This window comes from Oryctolagus cuniculus, chromosome 7 (assembly GCF_051225735.1).
Source record: "Oryctolagus cuniculus isolate XC-2025 breed Fujian yellow rabbit chromosome 7, ASM5122573v1, whole genome shotgun sequence".
NCBI lineage: Eukaryota > Metazoa > Chordata > Mammalia > Lagomorpha > Leporidae > Oryctolagus > Oryctolagus cuniculus.
The window spans coordinates 146,530,295-146,547,693 of NC_142873.1; the positions used below are offsets into that span (position 1 = coordinate 146,530,295).

General features: G+C 55.5%; 1 protein-coding gene across 2 annotated transcripts in view; it reads right to left on the bottom strand.

Moving 5' to 3' along the window:
- The window catches only part of MAN1C1 (mannosidase alpha class 1C member 1), a 140,767-nt gene extending 126,636 nt beyond the window's left edge, over positions 1-14,131 (bottom strand). Inside the window, exon 1 of one of the 2 annotated variants that reach the window (XM_008265652.5) lies at positions 12,654-14,131. In XM_008265652.5, the coding sequence (XP_008263874.5) occupies positions 12,654-13,151 (498 nt within the window). In that variant the 5' untranslated portion in view covers positions 13,152-14,131. Of the gene's footprint in view, positions 1-6,241; positions 6,401-12,653 lie in introns of those variants that run through there. The other variant, XM_089301336.1, reaches the window with a different exon arrangement.
- Positions 14,132-17,399: the final 3,268 nt, after the last annotated feature.

Genomic DNA, 17,399 nt, shown 5'->3' on the forward strand with positions numbered 1-17,399 from the left:
GACAGCCACAGAACATGCTGGAGAGGGCAGGTGGAAACACACAGCTGTGAGAGCTTACAGTTAGCGGTGAAACCATAGACTACTTCAAGGTCGATGGGACAGGATGAAATTCTAATTATTAAAACAATCACTTGAGCCAGCACTCATACAGGATGCCAGCATCCAAGAGGCAGCTTAACCTGCCGCGCCACAGTGCCGGCCCCTGGTGACAGGGTACCCGGTAAATACAAAGACACAGGGGCAAGCGTCTGGCACGGAGACTAGGACGCCACTGGGGACAAGCGCGCACATTAAAAGGAAAACAAAAACCTCAGAACTATTTCGCTGTGATAAAGTCTGCAACTTGGGTAAAACAGACAAATTCCTTGAAAGTCAAATTGACAACATCAATACAGGAAAAGAGATTCTGAAAAAGTCTGTGAAAAAAACTAAATTTGGCAGCGTAGGGGTGGGAGGGGAGGAAGAGCAGCTCGGCCTAGTGGTCAGGGTGTCCTGTGCCGTGCCAGAGCACCTGGGCTCAACACCCGCCTTGGATCACGACTGCAGGATTCTGCTAGTGTGAACCCTGGAGACAGAATTAACGGCCCAAGTAATCGGGCTCCCACCACTCACGGAGGAGACTGGGATTGAGCTCTGGGCTCCTGGTTGTAGCCGTGGCCCACCCCAGCCTTCACAGCATTTGGGAAGTAAGCAGCGGATGGAGTGAACCAGTCAGTGGGTAGAGGCTCGCTTGCTCTCTGTCTAGACATGTGTCTCCCTGTTTCTAAAATAAATAATCTTTGAAAAGGCTAAGTTCATTTGGATACAAAAACCTTTGAAATCCATGAATCGTTTTTTCATAGTATGCAATTTTCATGAACTTTTTGAACACCCCTCATACACATGGATTTCAATTTTTTTTTTGCATCAAAATAAACTTATCCAGGCCGGCACTGTGGTGTAGCAAATAGAGCCACCACCGCCTGCAGTGCTGGCATCCCATATGGGTGCCGGTTCGAGTCTTGGCTGCTCAACTTCCAATCCAGCTCTGCTATGGCCTGGGAAAGCAGTGGAAGATGGCCCAAGTCCTTGGGCCCCTGCACCTGTGTGGGAGACCAGAAGAAGCTCCTGGCTTCAGACTGGCGCAGCTCTGGCCATTGCAGCCATCTGGGGAGTGAACCAGCGGATGGAAGACCTCTCTCTCTCTCTCTCTCTCTCTCTGCTTCGCTTTCTCTGTGTAACTCTTTCAAATAAATAAATAAATCTTATCTTCCATCTTGGACATTTCAGTCCCAGGCAATTATCAGATGAATGAAGACACACACACGTGACCTCACACATGTAACCTCAGACACTCACGGAACTTCACACATGTGACCTCAGACACACACATCTATCCTCAGACACATGTGACCTCATACACAGATGACCTCACATGTAACCCCAGGCACATGTGACCTCACACATGCAACCTCACACAGGACCTCAGACACACACAGAACCTCACACATGTGACCTCAGATACATACAAGTGACCACACACAGGGAACCTCAGACACATAGAACATGTGATCTCAGACACACAAGTGTGTGACCTCACACACATGACCTCAGACCTGCCTAACTTAGCCCCATCAACACACGAATAAGAAATAATGGTTTTTAATCCAAAAGAGATAAGAAATAAACTTAGCTTTAAAAATCATAGAAAATGGAGTTAAAAGTACTCTTGTATCTTACTTCAATTAATACTTTAAAACATCCTACCTCCCAAGAGAAGATCTCGCAGGCCCTTATCAGGCTTCCCAGTAAATTCTATCAAACACTTAGGAAAGATGAACTAGTGTTCCACAAACTCCTTCAGGAAATGGAATAAAAGATCACTTTTCAGTTCACTTTATGGGCCCAACATAATGCTGACAAAGGCTTACCAAGAAAAAAACTATAGACCACTATCTCTCATAACCACAGATGCCAAACTCCTCCACAAAATATCAGAAAATAAAACGCAAGTTTAGCTTAGCATTCTTTTTAAATCAATATGATTCATCACATCAACAGAATTAAGAGGCAAACCATATCCCTATCTCCCCAGATGCAGAAAAAGAATTTGACAACATTCAATTCCACCCTTGATTAAAGAGCAAAACAAACGCTCGGCAAGCCAGGAAGAGAGGGGCGTTTCCGCAAGGACCAGGAAGTGGTACGGCAGGCTGGGCTGCTCCAGTATCCCAGGAGCGCCGGCTGTCCCACTTCTGCTCACACCCCGGGAAAGGCCGCGGGCGACGGCCCGAGTACCCAGGCCTCTGCCACCCATGTGGGCGTCTAAGATGGAGTTGCTGGCTCCTGGCCTTGGCCTGGCCCAGATCCGGCTGCTGTGGCCACGGGGGGAGAGAACCAGCAGATAGAAAATTTCTCTCTCACTTTCTCTCCATCACTCTGCCTTTCAAATCAGTAAGTAAATAAATCTTATAAAAATACCATTAACAGCACAAAATGTAAAACACAGCATTGTTTCTAATAAAAAAAATGAAAATAGTTTTTAGAAAGAAATATAGTTAATAACAGATGTTCAAATTGTCTCAATTGAAAACTATAAAACACAACTGAGAGAAGTTAAAGAAAATCTAAATAAATGGAGAGAAAGAACACATTCAGAGACTGAAAGACCCAACAGTATTAAGATAACGACTCTCTCCAATCTACTCTATAGATTCAAGGCAAATTAAATCAAAAGCCCAACCGGATTTTTCATAGACATTGACAAGCATGATCTGAAATGTGGACAGAAATGCAAACAACCATAATAGCCAAGGCAACCTGAAAAGCAATTTCAAAGATGGAGGAATGCATTCCCTGTTTTCAAGACTTACTATCACGTCACAGCATCAGGATAGCACGAGGCAGCATAAAGACAAACCAGCAGAAAGGAGAGTCGGAAACAGAACCGCTCAGGAGCAGAGACGTCAATTAACTTGACAAAGGCATCAAAGCAGTGCAACGGGGAAAGGAAAAGTTTCTCAACAAACAGTGCAAAACCACCGGATGCCACACTGAGAGAACCACCCGCAGCCTCTGTCTCAGGCCATGAACAAAATTAACGTTGAGCTGTGTGAGCGCTAAACGTAAAGGCGGCTGAACTTGTGGGACTGCAAGGCCCTCACGTCTCACGTACGCCACCTCCATCTAAGCAGGAACACCTCTGCCGACATTCGCCACACGTGTCCTTACAAATCCCGCCACACGTGCAGGACCCTCGATCCTACCACCGACAGAATCGTTCTGTCTCAAGTTGCAGGTGAAACGTGTCAGGTGTTTCTGAACTTGAACCTATGCCCACGTATAGAAAGAACTTCCGAAAAATGCATTGATTTAGATCTAGTGACAGCCTCCATCGTGTTTGGGGTGGGCGCCTTAGCACAGCGGGTTAAGTTGCTGCTTGCGATGGCCGTTCCTTCTCAGAGCGCTGGTGCGCGCCCCGCTGCTCTGCCTGTGGTCCGGCTTCCCCCTAACACACCGGGAGGCAGCACATGACGGCTCACGTGTCTGGGCCCCTCATGGATGGAGCTCCTAGCTCCTGGCTTCAGCCTGATTTAGCCCTGGCTGTTACGAGCATTTAGGCAGTAAACCAGCAGTCAGATCTCTCTCTCCCCTCCTCCACCCCCACCTGCCTTTCAAATAAAACAAATTTTTAAAAAAATTCTGTTTCTATGAGCTACAGTCTCCTTGTGTAGCCAGTACTGCTCATGCATCAACTGTAACAAACTTAGATTCCTCATTTGTGAATAATGCATTCGCTTTTTAAGGCAGCAAACTATGCACACTAATTTTCACTAAAAATATTTTCATGCGAGTATAGTTATCACCAAGTTCTAAAGTCTTATTTATGCCAACAAAATGTCTCATTGTAAGGACTACAAAAATATTCTAATGAAATATTTTCTAAATAATACTATGTTGGAACTTTAGCCATTATATATGTATGTGTGTATATATATGTACATTATATATATGCATTGTATATATACACACTAACATATATATGTACATATATACATACATATAACACACTTGCATTTTTTTTTTATTTTTTGCCAGTCAGAGTTAGACTGTGAGAGAGAGAGACAGACAGAGAGTTATAGTGAAAGGGAGACAGAAAGAAAGGTCTTCCTTCCGTTGGTTCACTCCCCTAATGGCTGCTACAGCCGGCGCTGCACCAATCTGAAGCCAGGAGCCAGGTGCTTCCTCCCGGTCTCCACGTGGGTGCAGGGACCCAAGCTCTTGGGTCATCCTCCACTGTCTTCCTGGGCCACAGCAGAGAGCTGGACTGGAAGAGGAGCAACCGGGACTAGTACCCAGCACCCCAACCGGGACTAGAACCTGGGGTGCCAGCGCCGCAGGTGGAGGATTAGCCAACTGAGCCACGGCGCCGGCCCTACACTTGCATTTTTAAAACAATTTATTTGAAAGGCAGAGTTAGGGAGATCTTCCATCCACTGGCTTGCTCCCCCAATGGCCACAAGAGCTGGGGCTGGTCCAAGCCAAAGCCAGGAGCTCAGAGCCCCAGCCAGGTCTCCCGAGTCTTCCGCTGCTTTCCTAGGTGCATTAGCAGGGAGCCAGATCAGAAGCAGAGCAGCTGGGACTCCAACCAGAGCTTATACAAGATGGCAGCATGGTAGGCAGTGGCTTAGCCAACTGTGCCACAACACAGCCCTTACGGCTTGCGTTCTGCCAGGTGGTCATCAAGCACTTGTCACGGAAATAGCTACCAGAGAAGAGAGGCCACAGGATGGACAGTTCTGTCCCTGGGGAAGAGGAACGGCCTTGCCTTTGAGTCACGATTTCCACCAAGCGCATAACCTATAGTCGGAGCCGGAAACACAGCACAGCCTCTTAGCAATGCTGCTAAAAATAAAGCAGTTTAAAGGCAGTTGGGGATTATTTAATTCAGCAAATTTTGGAGCTCCGCTGTTATTGACGTTTTTATTTAGAAACTGTTGAGTTCCGACTAAGTTTTGCGCTAATAAAATAACTCTTGGGCCCCACTGCTGATGACTAGATTCAGCACAGCCTGGGGAGGGCAGCGCCTGCAAGGCTCCCGAGGCCGCCTCTGGGCCAGCGCTGACGGCTGGCAGAAGCGGCGAATGATCTTTTTCTGCATCTCTTCATGACCCAAATTAAACAGGTCCAGCTGACTCTTTTCTTAGTAATCACATGGATGAAAATATTTAAAGCCATCTGTGCCAGGCTAACGCTGATTTTCAGTCTCTTCAATACATACTGATTAATCTTTAAATTTTCTTAGCTAAACTCGGATGTACATAAAAGGCCTTTTCTTGAGTGAACACACTGATACCGACACGACTTCGGTAAAGGGAGCTCTCTCGGCTCCCACCCCCTGGGAAGCAGCCCAAAGTGCTTGCGCCTCTCCCCTACAGCTCTCATCTTGCTCCTTTCCGGCCCACGAGGCTCCTCCTGACGGCCAAACGCATCTCTTGCAGAATGCAACAGTTCCGGGTAAAGCCGGTGCCGTAAGGGCCCACAGCCACTGCCGACGCCTGGTGGTGAACCTGCAGCTCCTCCACCGAGTTCCAGAGCAGTGGGCCAGGGGCTGTCACTCCCTGGGTAGGCAGGGACCACGGACACCCCGACAGCATGAAGTTACAGAGACGGACCCTCCCCCCACGACCTCCTGTAAGGACGAAGGGACGAAGACCTCTGAGAGGGGGAAAGGAAGTAGCTGGCAGGAAGCAGCAGGGGTCCCCGGCCCAAACCCTCCCCACCCCACGCAGTGGAAAGCCACAGCTTCCATAAAACCAGCGCTTGGCCAGCCGTATCCCTGCAAGGATCTCTGAGCTCGTCCTAATGTCCAACACCACGGCTGACAGTCCTACTCCCTTACTCCCATCATGCACCTGACACCACGACACTTCTCAGATTTCCAGAAAAGAGCAAGTCCTGCCCCAGACTCTACCCCTTATGAATCCTCGACTAAACTCCACCCAGAGTCCAAATCCCACAGAGGCGGGACCTGAACCCCGCTGAGTGCAGCCGTCTCTCCGGCAGACCCACACGCCTTCTTGAGTGTGTGTTTTTGCTTTGCATGCTAAGTAAATCCTGCGTCTCTACTGACTTTTACCTACACCTTGTCCTCAAATTCTTTGTGTTGAAGGCAAGAACCTGGACCCCTGCAGCCCACCGCACTACCATTTGGCCACTGAAAATCGATCTACTGAGTGAAAACCGTGCCTGCAAAGCTCACCGGTGAAGTGACTGACTCCCGGAGCGTACAAGTCAATATGCCCAAGTTTCTCGGGCCGGGGTTACACTTGCTGTCGGGCCCTGCTCCACCTTCAACTACGGAAGCTGCAGAGGTGGGAGACGTCCTCGTGAGGAAGAGCTGTTCCGCCCACGTGCCTGCCTGGGTGCCGGGTGTGGGGCGCTCTCCGCCCAGATCTTAGAAACCAGCAAACACCTGCACCGGAGCCGCCATCGCGGTGCTTTCTGTGGCTTCTCAGAGCTCTCTTGGCAGGCGGAGCTACCAAAACAGGGCGGACTTACAGCAATCTCGGCTGAAACGACTCAGAATTTAAGAACACCGAAACCACACCGTCTGAGCTGCTGGCCGGCGTCCCAGAGGGAGAGGGGGGAAGCTAAGGTTCTGCAGGCCTCAGGACTCCCTGAGGAGCCTTCAGTTTGGTGTCACCTGCCATCACCTGCCACGGCAACACAGGGCCAGCAAAATCCTGTCCTTTCTTTCCCCCAAAGGATGCGAACTCCCATGCACAGAGCTCCTGGCCCAGGGGCAGTGGGGAACCAGAACCACGGCTTCTGGTCTCAGTAGGCCAGGTCTCTTGGGGCTGCAGGTGCACAGACCTGGAATCATCGTCATCTTTGGTTCATGACACTGACCTCTGCTCCACACGTGGCCCCTTTCTTCAAGTAGTGTGCTAAATACCCAGAATCCACCAGGGCAACTGCGCTTTCATCCCGTCCTCGATGAGCCTTTCAGGTGTGGCCGATGAGAGCAAGGCAGCACGAGGGGCTTTCCCACGGCTCCCAGCGCTTCCCAGAGCACACACTCACTCAGGGCGCACAGAGAGGTGCCTTCCCAGGGCACAGCCAGCACCTGCCAAGGCTGGGCACCCACCTGGCTTGGCGAGCAGCCTCCTTCCACGGGGCTTTACAATCGGCGAGCCTGATTTATTTTTTGCAATAAGAGAAAAGATGTAAGTCCCTTTGAGCAAAGTATGCCTGATATACATCACAATATTTATTTTTGGTGGAGTAATGGATCAGTCTTCCGGGAAAGCTAGAGAAAAAGCATTTCTTGAACTTGGATGTAAATCAGTCACTATGAAAACCACAGGGGAATCTATATTCTTACCCCCTTAACTGTACTGTGAAATAAGCAGCTGACTTGTAAAAGTTATCGTTCTATTTGTTTCTAGCCTCAACACTGAAGACGGAGTTAAGGATGTGAGGCCCAAGAAGCGACTGCCACTGGAATGCCTAATCCCCCAAAGGGACAGTGCAGATCCATCCAGAGCAGGGAGCGGCACCCTGCAGGCGTTAAGCTGCCTGACCCGGCAGGAGCAAGCTCTAAGCTTCACTCCAACCGTGCACTGAGTTCTAGGGAAGAAGGCGGAGGTGCCGGGCGGGGCTTAGGATGGAAGGTCTCCCTGGGGACCCCCCCAGGGCTCGCAGGCCAGGCTCCTGCTCTGTGAAAGGCAGCTTAGAGCAGGACAAGAGGGAAACTGAAGACATGGAAAGATGGGAGGGAACGCAAGGGTCGTCGGTGGATCTGCAGCTCAGAGCTCTTCCTAGGAAGGCAGTTAAATCTGAGCTGTGTCTGCTATCAGTTATCCTGAACATCTCCCAGGCTCAGATTCACACGCTACAAAGAGCACAAGGCCTTTTCATTTTCCCACCTGTCCCTGGCACCAGCAACGATGAATCAGACGCACAGAGAAACCACACACGACTAATGAACCAGCCCTTTAATGGGGAGCCAAAGATCATTTGCCAAGATGACTTATTCAGACACCTTCACCTGTCATAACCAGCAGTGTCCTGGAGACAGCGCAGCAGACACGGACCGCAAGAGTGGGGGGTTCGCGGGCACTCGGGGACAACTCAAGGCAGCCCAGAGGGTGTCTGCTAGCCAGGCGTCAAAGCTTTCTCTTAAGAGCATCACCTCCCAGGGCACCATGGCGTAGTGGGTAAGGCTGCCGCCTGTGGTGCCGACATCCCATATGGGCACCGGTTCAAGTCCTGGCTGCTCCACTTCCCACCCAGCTCTCTGCTGTGGCCTGGGAAAGCAGTGGAAGATGGCCCAAGTCCTTGGGCCCCTGCACCCATGTGGGAGACCCGGAAGAAGCTCCTGGCTTCAGATTGGCACAGCTCTGGCCGTTGCAGCCAATTGGAGAATGAACCAACAGACGGAAGACCTCTCTCTCTCTCTGCCTCTTCTCTCTCTGTAACTCTGACTTTCAAATAAATAAATCAACATTTGAAAAAAAAAATCACTCCCTACTCCTTTCGAGTCAGACCTGCACTGGGAAATCCACCGCAACTTCCAAAAGTCTCTCTGAGTTGCTTAGCTGCTGGGCCCCTACACCTGGCTGTAGCTCCCGCTCTGAACCTCCCTGGAATTCCATCAGGGAGAAGACCCAGCCTCTGTCACCAACAACCGAAACGGGAACTTGCAGGTCTTTAGCGGAGCCACTCAGCCAAGGATCTAAGCCACGCCAGGCACTTAAGCAAGTTCATAAACAAATGGTACCCAAGTGAGACCAGGGGGACAGAGAGTCGCAGCAGCCTCTCGGGCTCGCCACGAAGGTGAGGCCCGTGACAAACAGGGATTTCCCCCCAAGGTCAGAGTTGATGGAGTGGTAGGACTTGAACCCAGGTTGCATTCTCAGTAGGACTGCACACACACAGTGATGCATAAAGGCTCTGGGCAGAGGGGCCAGCAGATGGGTCAAGTCAGCCCCCTTTCTTCTCAGTCAGCCCTGCACTCAGAGTAGGGCTGCATCTGTCCAGCCAATGGGACCCTGGGGGCTCAGCATCACGTTCCTTTGAACAAAAAGCCCCCTTTCCTGGAAGGGCTGCCCAGAGGAGCAGCCAACCTTCAACAGCAGGTGCAGACAGGCTGGGTTCCTCCACCGGGATGTACCACGGAGGAGCCATACTCATGCAGCACCAAGTCTTGTCACAGGTGAGAAGAGTCACTTTCTGAACTTGACTCCATCCCTGGATCTGAAAAGGCAGACTGAGCACAAGGCCACGCTGCCTCCACATACTGGCTGAGAACTCCATTCTTCCCATCTCCCAGGTTCACTGGGCGATATGAGCAAAGAACTTCATCAGCTCTCGGATACCCTACTCCTGGGTATGTGCCAGGGATACAACTGTGAATATCACCCCTGTCACCATCACCAGCTCGATCCTCTCCACTACCTCTACCGTCATCACCACCTCCTCCATCACCTCCACTACCACCACCACTTTCACCCACAACCACCACTTCCACCTCCTCCTGTAGTACCTCTACCACCTCCACCATCATCACCACCACCACCTCTACCATCACCTCCGCCACCATCACATCCACCACCCCCTCCTCCATCACCTCTACCACACCCCACCGCTACCACCTCTTCCACCCCAAACCCCTCCACCATCACCACCACTCCACCACCTCTTCCACCCCCACCTCCTCACCATCATCACCACCGCACGATCGTCCCAGACTGCATGGGACTGAGATGGGTTGAAACAGCTGAGGACACGACTGTACACGAGACCCTGTCCATTGAAGGAACAGGGCTGCAGGCACAAACGTCTTCCCGGCCTGTTCTACAGGAAGGCCCAGGGAGGAGAAGAGGCGGCCGGCCTCGAGCCAGACCACCACAGCCGAACTGCAACTCCACCGCGTCCTCTGGGCTGCCCCTCTCCGCACCTTGCTTTCTCCAAGGTTTTAGTGAAGAAAACCCAGTGGGCTCTAGTGAGTGTCTGCCCATGCCCGGATGACTGGGGGGTACAGCTTCAGAGCCCCCTTCTCAGCATAGACCCCATGCCCGCATCCATCTCTCCAACCAGAATGTTCACAAATACACTTTGGGGAGCTACAACCTGGGTGTGTTTGTTTCACTTTTATAAAACCTCATTTTGTGGGGCCGGTGCTATGGCATAGTGGGTAAAGCCACCGCCTCCAGTGCAAGCATCCCATATGGACACCGGTTTGAGTCCCGGCTGCTCCTCTTCCAATCCAGCTCTCTGCTATGGCCTGGGAAAGCAGTGGAGGATGGCCCAAATCCTTGGGCCCCTGCACCCGCATGGGAGACCCGGAAGAAGCTCTGGCTTCTGGCTTCGGATCAGCGCAGCTCCAGCCGTTGCAGCCAATTAGGGAGTGAACCAGTGGATGGAAGACCTCTCTCTCTCTGCCTCTTGTTCTCTCTGTGTGTGACTCTGACTCAAAACAACAACCCATCTTGCAAGAACAGGACCCTTTCCATCCGATGCCAGCTCCCCTGTGCTCCTGAGATCTACTCCCTCCATGTCTGCCAAGAAACGCGAGAGGACAGCGACAGCCCCTTCAGTGAAGGCACCGCTCACCAGCAGTCTCCCCGCAGGCACAACACAGACATGTAAACCAGAGGGACTCGGGGGCCCTCCGGCAGCGGCCCCAGGCGCTCAGGTAGGACAGCAGGGCACAAAGTCTGTGTTCACAGCCAAGCCACATACTCTGCCCCACTTTCCCAGACGGTGCAGGGGGAGGTCAAATCCGAGAAGCCTGTAGACACACCACGCTTCAAGGCACAGTGTAGAGAAAGCAGCCCCTCCGCTGGGGCAACGGCAGCTGCACATGGCAGGCAGCGAGCAGGCCTCCAGCTACTACCAGGGGTGCAAGGAGATGGGAAGAGCCCTCCTCCCATCCTGTTAGCTTACGCCCACCTGCACAGCGTAGTCCTCACACCTCCTCCCCTGCCCCCACGGCAGCGGCAAGTCACCGCCGCAAGCCTGTGCTGGCAAAGGAGGCTGTCTTCACACAGAAGGCAAGAGCCAAGCCCCCACTAGCTGGCCCACCTCTCCTGCCTTGGCTCCTAAGCCCAGGCTTTGAGGAACCGGTCACACGTCTGGATGCGAGGGTGGACGGTTTGTCTTTCGAGGGGGAGAGCAGTTCATTCTTAATCCTTTTGGGGATCCTTAGCAAAATCTGATGGCAGCTCTGTACACCCCATGAAAAACTGCATGCATGCAATTTATATGTCATTTCCGGGGGATTCCTGCCCTCCCAGGAGGTCTGGCAGGGCACAGGCAGCTTGGAGAAGGGAGCTTCCGGTGGGCCAGGTCAGACACCACAGGATACCTGCTAAACGGAAAAGGGAGACAGGAAGCCCCCTGGGGAGCCCCTGCCAAGTCCGGCCTTCAACCTGCCTTTGCAACTGCAACAAGAATTTGGAAGCCACTGAGAGCACAAGCGTGCACACAGGCTCTTGTGCGCGCACACACACACACACACACACACACACACCAAGTACTCTGGCTTTCTGGTGGCTTCTGATCTCGATCTCACGAAATCCCCTGTGACTGCCAGTTAAGACAGAGTCTCCACACAGGGCTTAGCACAGAACAGCAGCAGAGATAAGTGCAAATGCGAGGCCCGCAGGCAGAGAGGCGACTTCACATAAGAAGGGACAGTGCAGCTCGCCACCATCCCTGCTAAGTGGTCTTAGCCACCCGCGTCCTGACCCTGGCTGCCTGAGCGCCCTCGAAATCAGGACAGCCCTGCCGCTGCCTCTGCAGCAAGCCGAGACGTCCAGACCGACCGAGCAGCTCTCTCCTTCTGGGTCCCCAGGGCAGGCACAGCATCCTCCTTCCTAGGGAGGAGACCCTGGCCCGGTGGCCGGGCCCACAGCCCCCTCGTGGCCTGGGGGTGTCACTGCAGCCCCCGCTGCACTGCTGAGCACAAACCCCTTGCAAGCAGCTCCAACAGGGGTCCAGCAGGATATCAGGCACCGGTGGCCACGCGGCAACCATCTTCACCAGGTGGCGAGACCATGTTTGCTTTTGACTTCTTAAACTAAGACTCCTTCTAAAGACAGCTCCTTCTAAATCCCTCCCTGGTCCCAGCCCTACAGAAAAGTGGCCCAAGAACCAATAATCTGAGGGCTCCTGGAACATCACCCCTCTCTCCGCACTGCTCCGTCATTCCCACATCCCAGACAAGGATGTACTACAGTTCCCACGCTCCATGGAATCGGCCAGCAAGAATGCACAGCGTCTCTGCTCACAAATTCATTACAGGGCACCACACCCGGCCGCAGTCCTGGGTTTCCAGGTAGCCGGTCCCCACAGGGGTTTTGGAGAAGTCAGGGCCCGTCGAGAGAACGACCATGGCAGGTGGCAAGCTGAGGGTGCCAACTAATGACCCTAACTCCACTCTCACCAGCAACTCCAAGGGGAGGAGTGGAGGCCACCAGGGCTGAGAACTGGACCGGAAGCCCAGAGCCTGGGGGTGGGCGGCAGGCGGTCGGAGGGTTTGGAGGCTCACGGTGGAAAAGTGTGCAGGTTGTAGAGGTGCTACATCTAGGGCCCACTGCGCGCCACGGGCCAGGGACAGCGCACGGGGACACCAGGAGGTCTTGGCTTCCCCGCGGGTTCCTTACCTCCTTGATTTTCTCGCGCTGGGCTCGCACTGGACTGCCGGACTCCTCCTGCTGCTCAGCCCCACTCCCCAGGACTGGGTGCCGGAGGCGGCTCCGGAACGCGTTGAAGTCGAAGCTGAACCGGGTGCCATCGTCCGGGAGCCTCCGCGCGCCCGTGGGCCGCGCGCGCCGCGCCCACCCTTTCTTGCGACGGACTCTGGACTGGCTGCTGGGGCCATCCTGGCCCGGGGCAGGGGCCGCGGGCGCCGGGTTGGGGAGCAGGTCCTGCTCGCGAGCCAGGGGGTGGCCGGCGATGTCAGCCACCACCTCCAGGCCAGGCTGCTGGATCCGCGGAGGCAGGAAAAGGCGCTTGAGGCGAGAGGAGTGGGGCAGCAGGAAGAGGGCCCCGAAGCATAGGGTGACGAGGCCCGAGAGGAAGAGGAGGAAGAGGAACTTCTGCGGCAGCCGTAGCCCCCACAGGGAGGCCGGCGCCAAGCCCGGCACTTTCCTCCAGGGCATGGTGGCTGGACACTGGGCTGGGGCCTGTCGGCGCCGTGCCGGACTCCGGCGGCGCTGGGCAACCAGGCACGTGTCCGCGCGGCGCTGGGCCCGCAGAGGCCGCCCGCCGTAGGGGTCCCCGGGCAGGGCCGCCGCCTCGGAGACCGTCCCCGAAGTTCAGCGAGTTTGGAGCCAGGCCTCCCGCGCCGGGGGCCCAGGAGAGCGGGGCGCGCGGCTCGGGACCGGGCCCGCAGCGGTCACCGCGCGCCGCAGCCCCTCCCGCCGCCCGCGGGGCCCGCGCCTTCCCGCGCTGCGGCCGCGCCGGGGCCGTCACATGCCGTCCGCCGCGCCGAGGGCCGTCCGCAGGCCCGGGCCCCGGCCTCGCTCCCGCGCTCGCCGGCGCCCAAAGTTTCCGCCTCCGAGGCAGTTTTCAGAGGGGGCCGGCTCGAGGCACAGCCCGCAGAGTCGCGACAGCGCCCGGGCGCGGCTCTCGGGACACGTCCACAACTTTGCTCCGCGGGGCAGCGGGCGCGGGGCGCGCAGAGGGGCCCGGCAGCCGGAGCCTGCACTTCCTAGCCTGCAGGGGCGGGGGTGCTTCCCGAGGCCCCGCGAGCCGGGGGATGCTCGAGCCCCGGTCTGGAGCCGGGCGCCGAGCGCCGGCTGGGCAGCTGCAGCTGCACCCGGGAGCGCGGGTTCCCGCCCAGCCAACTCTGCAGGGCTCGGGGCTCCCGCTGGGATCACCTGTTCCCGGCCCCCGCCGGCTCTTCGGAGCGCGCAGCCCTAGCTGCACCTCCCCCGCTGCAGCTGGCGTCCTCGCCGCGGCCGCTCCAGACGGGTTGCCGCTGCCGCCGCCGCAGGCTGAGCCGCCGCGGCTGCCGAGCCTGCGTCCCGCACGCGCGCACACCCGCCGCCCGCCTCCGCCGCTGCTGCTGCCGCCGCCGCCGCCGCCGCCGCCCGGGCTTTCACTGCGACAGCGCCCGCGGCCCCGCCCCCGCCAGGCCCCGCCTTCCTGCCACGCCCACCTGCGCGCGCCCCGAGGTCCGGACTCCCCCCTCCCCGCCACCACCGCCGCACCGGCGGCGCCGCCGCCCGGCCAATGGCCTCGCGTCTGGGAATCTGGGGGTGCAGGGGCTGAGCCGGGGTGCGGAGGGAGACGCGACTCAGGCCACGCCCCCTGCCCGAAGACCCGCGCCGCGCACACTCCCCCCGTCCCACCGGCACCAATGGTCCAGCTGCGCGGGGCTGGCGGGGGCGGGGGCGGAGAGCGGAGCGAGGTCATTGGCTGCCTCGGAGGGATCCCCGTTGGGGCACAGCCGCCCATTGGTTACCACTGGACCCGAGCGACCGAGACCCCCGCCCCCGCCCGCGCAGCCCCAGAGAGGGCTGGAGACCGGGCTAGTCTGCAGGGCTCAGTCCGTCGGGGGTGGCCCCTGTCGTTCCTCGGAGCTGCCCAGGGCGTCTTGGAGCTTCTGCCGCAAGAGGGTCACTGGTGGCTGGGGCCACTGTTGGGTCTGTCTAAGGCGCTGTCCCCGTGCCTTCCCACAGACCCCACAACTCCAGTGTGGGCCGGGATCCCTGGTGGGGCAGGGGGAGAGGGAGAGAGAGAGAAAGCGAGCTTGGTGTGTGCGCAGGAGCCCACACACAGTAGGTGACATCCGTGCAGCTAAATGCGTGCACACGTGTGCTTCTGTGCGTGAATGCATGTACACGCAGAGCCCGCACTCAGCCCACTCGCACACCTAACTCAGGTGCGAACGCCCAAGTGATTATGTGATCATAAAGTCAGCATAGACTTAGAAGTATTTCCCTGCAAACCTTGACGCGGTCCCCATGTAGCCGCGGCCGATAGCAGATACCTCCAGACACCTGCGCGTAGGTACCCCCACTAGGCAGGGACCCCGTCCCTCACACTTTCCTCCGATCTCTTCTGTTAAGCCTACCCCAGGGCAAAGCACCGTTGTGCTGCGGGGGCGGGTGGGGGGTCTTTCGTCAAAACATTTTAGACAAATAACAGCAGAGGGAGAGACAAATTAAGAGGTGGAATGGCGAGAGAGAGAAGGTGTCTGTTTTCAGCTGCAATTTAAAATGAAACGCGGCGTTGATGAGAATCTACAGGGGGGCCTTCCCCATCACAAGATGCTGTCCAGCAGGCTCTGGCCTCCTAAATCTTGTGCCTGCTGCTGAGGGGCCGCTGGGACCCCCACACCCTCCTACCTCAGGCTGGACCAATGACAGCAGACCCAGCCCTGATATTTAAATATCCCTGGCATATACATTTCTTCCCACTGTTACCACTGTGGGGGGAACAGGTGCAAATACTTACTCACTGGAGGAGAAGAATCCCTCCCAATCCCACAGATTCACCCAGCTTAACTGTAAGATTCTAGCTCCAATGTTTCAGTCTCTCCTGAGTTTGGTTGGCAGGAGTCAGTTCCCTGGAGCCAGCTCTGAACAGCGGAAGGAAGCAAGCCAGCCGGGGCAGACAGTGTGGCGCAGTGGGTCAGGCCTCTGCCTGTGACGCCGAGCTCAGCTGCTCCACTTCTGATGTAACTCCCTGCTAAGGAGCCTGGGAAAGCAGAGGAAGATGGCCCCCAGATACTTGGCCCCTGCACCGGCATAGGAGACCAGGGTGGTGCTCCAGGCTCCCAGTATCAACCTGGCCCAGCCCTGGCCATTGCAGTCATATGGGGAGTGAACCAGCAGATGGAAGATCTCTCTTGCTCTCTCCCATAACTCTGCCTTTCAAATCAATCTTTAAAAACAAACAAACAAACAAAAAAAAACAAAACAAAAAAACAAAAAACACCTCACTGGAACAGCTTTAGTGGATGAAAAGCACAAATTTATAGAAGAGGAGGAAGGAGAAGAGGAGAAAGTGCATGTGAGTTACTTGGGTGCAGGAGCCTGGAGCCCTGGCCTGGCCTCTCTGCCCTGGACCCCACCTCAGGCAGGCCAGTCTTGACTTTGGAGAACCAGGAATTCCCAGCACTGCTTGGAGGCATCTTCTGCATTGTTCTTCATCAGAGTCATGGAGGGGAGTCCCTGTTCAGTGCCCCTATGGTGGTAGGAGCCGGAAAAAGGGGGGCAGGAGCAAACTGAGCCCCTGAGGGCAGTGTCTGTTTGAACGATGCTCACTGGGGCGTGAGACGCTCTGAGAGCCAGGGTGGACAGGCTGTGCCAGGACTGCCCTGCGTTTCAAACACAGGCTGCAAAACCTGGAGCCCGCAGACCACAACTGTAACTCCATCCAGGGGGCTACAGTGGGCCAACTTGGTGATGCTGTGACCCTCACAGTCTCCCCATGACAGCAAGCGCTCCGGAACCCCGAGTGCCCCCTCTCTGCACACCCCAGCCTCCACAGAGCTCACACACTGGGTGCCTCCTCCCCCATGCGTGTTTACTGTTGATGAGCTGTCTCACAGCACACAGAGCTCCCCCGGCAGGAAATGTGGGCCCTGAGTTTTGCTTTTACTTATTTATTTTTTGAGTAAGTGAATGAACAAGTGAGTGGGTGTCTATTCAACAGATGAAGAAGCTGAGGCTGCGAGAAGGGAACAGGAGTGAACCGACATCTTCCATGTGGGGAGTGCATGTCGCCTGGTTTACTTGTCAGAACAACCTTATCAGGTAGATGCTAATAAGCCCCGTTTTATATATAAGAATACTGAGGCTGGCAGAGATTTGGAACAAGTTAGTAAGTTAACTGTGCTAGTCGATGTTCTTCAGAGAAACAAGACAAAAAGGATGTAGATTGACGTAGAAACAGATTCATTAGGGCCGGCACTGTGGCATAGCCAGTAAAGCTGCTGCCTGAGGTGCTGGCATCCCATATGGGCGCCAGTTCGAATCCCGGCTGCTCCACTTCTGATCCAACTCTCCACTGTGGTCTGGGAAAGCAGCAGAAGATAACCCAAACTCCTGGCTTCTGGCTCCTGACTCCTGGCACAGCTCCAGCTGTTGCGGCCAACTGGGGAGTGAACCAGTAGATGGAAGATTCTCTCTCTCTCTGCCTCTCCTTCTTTCTCCATGTAGCTCTTTCAAATAAATAAATAAAAATTTTTTTAAAAAGAAACAGATTCACCATGAGGTGTTGACGCGTGTGATTGTGGTGGCCAACAAGTTCCACAATCTGTCTTCTGCCGCCCTTCTGCAGGAAGGCTGACGGGCCTGTGCCGGAGCAGCTCAAGTCCCAGGCAGAAGGCCGGAGGACGAGGGAGCCAGCAGTGTGAGATCTTGCTGAGGGCCTCGGAACCAAGAGTCCGGGTGCGA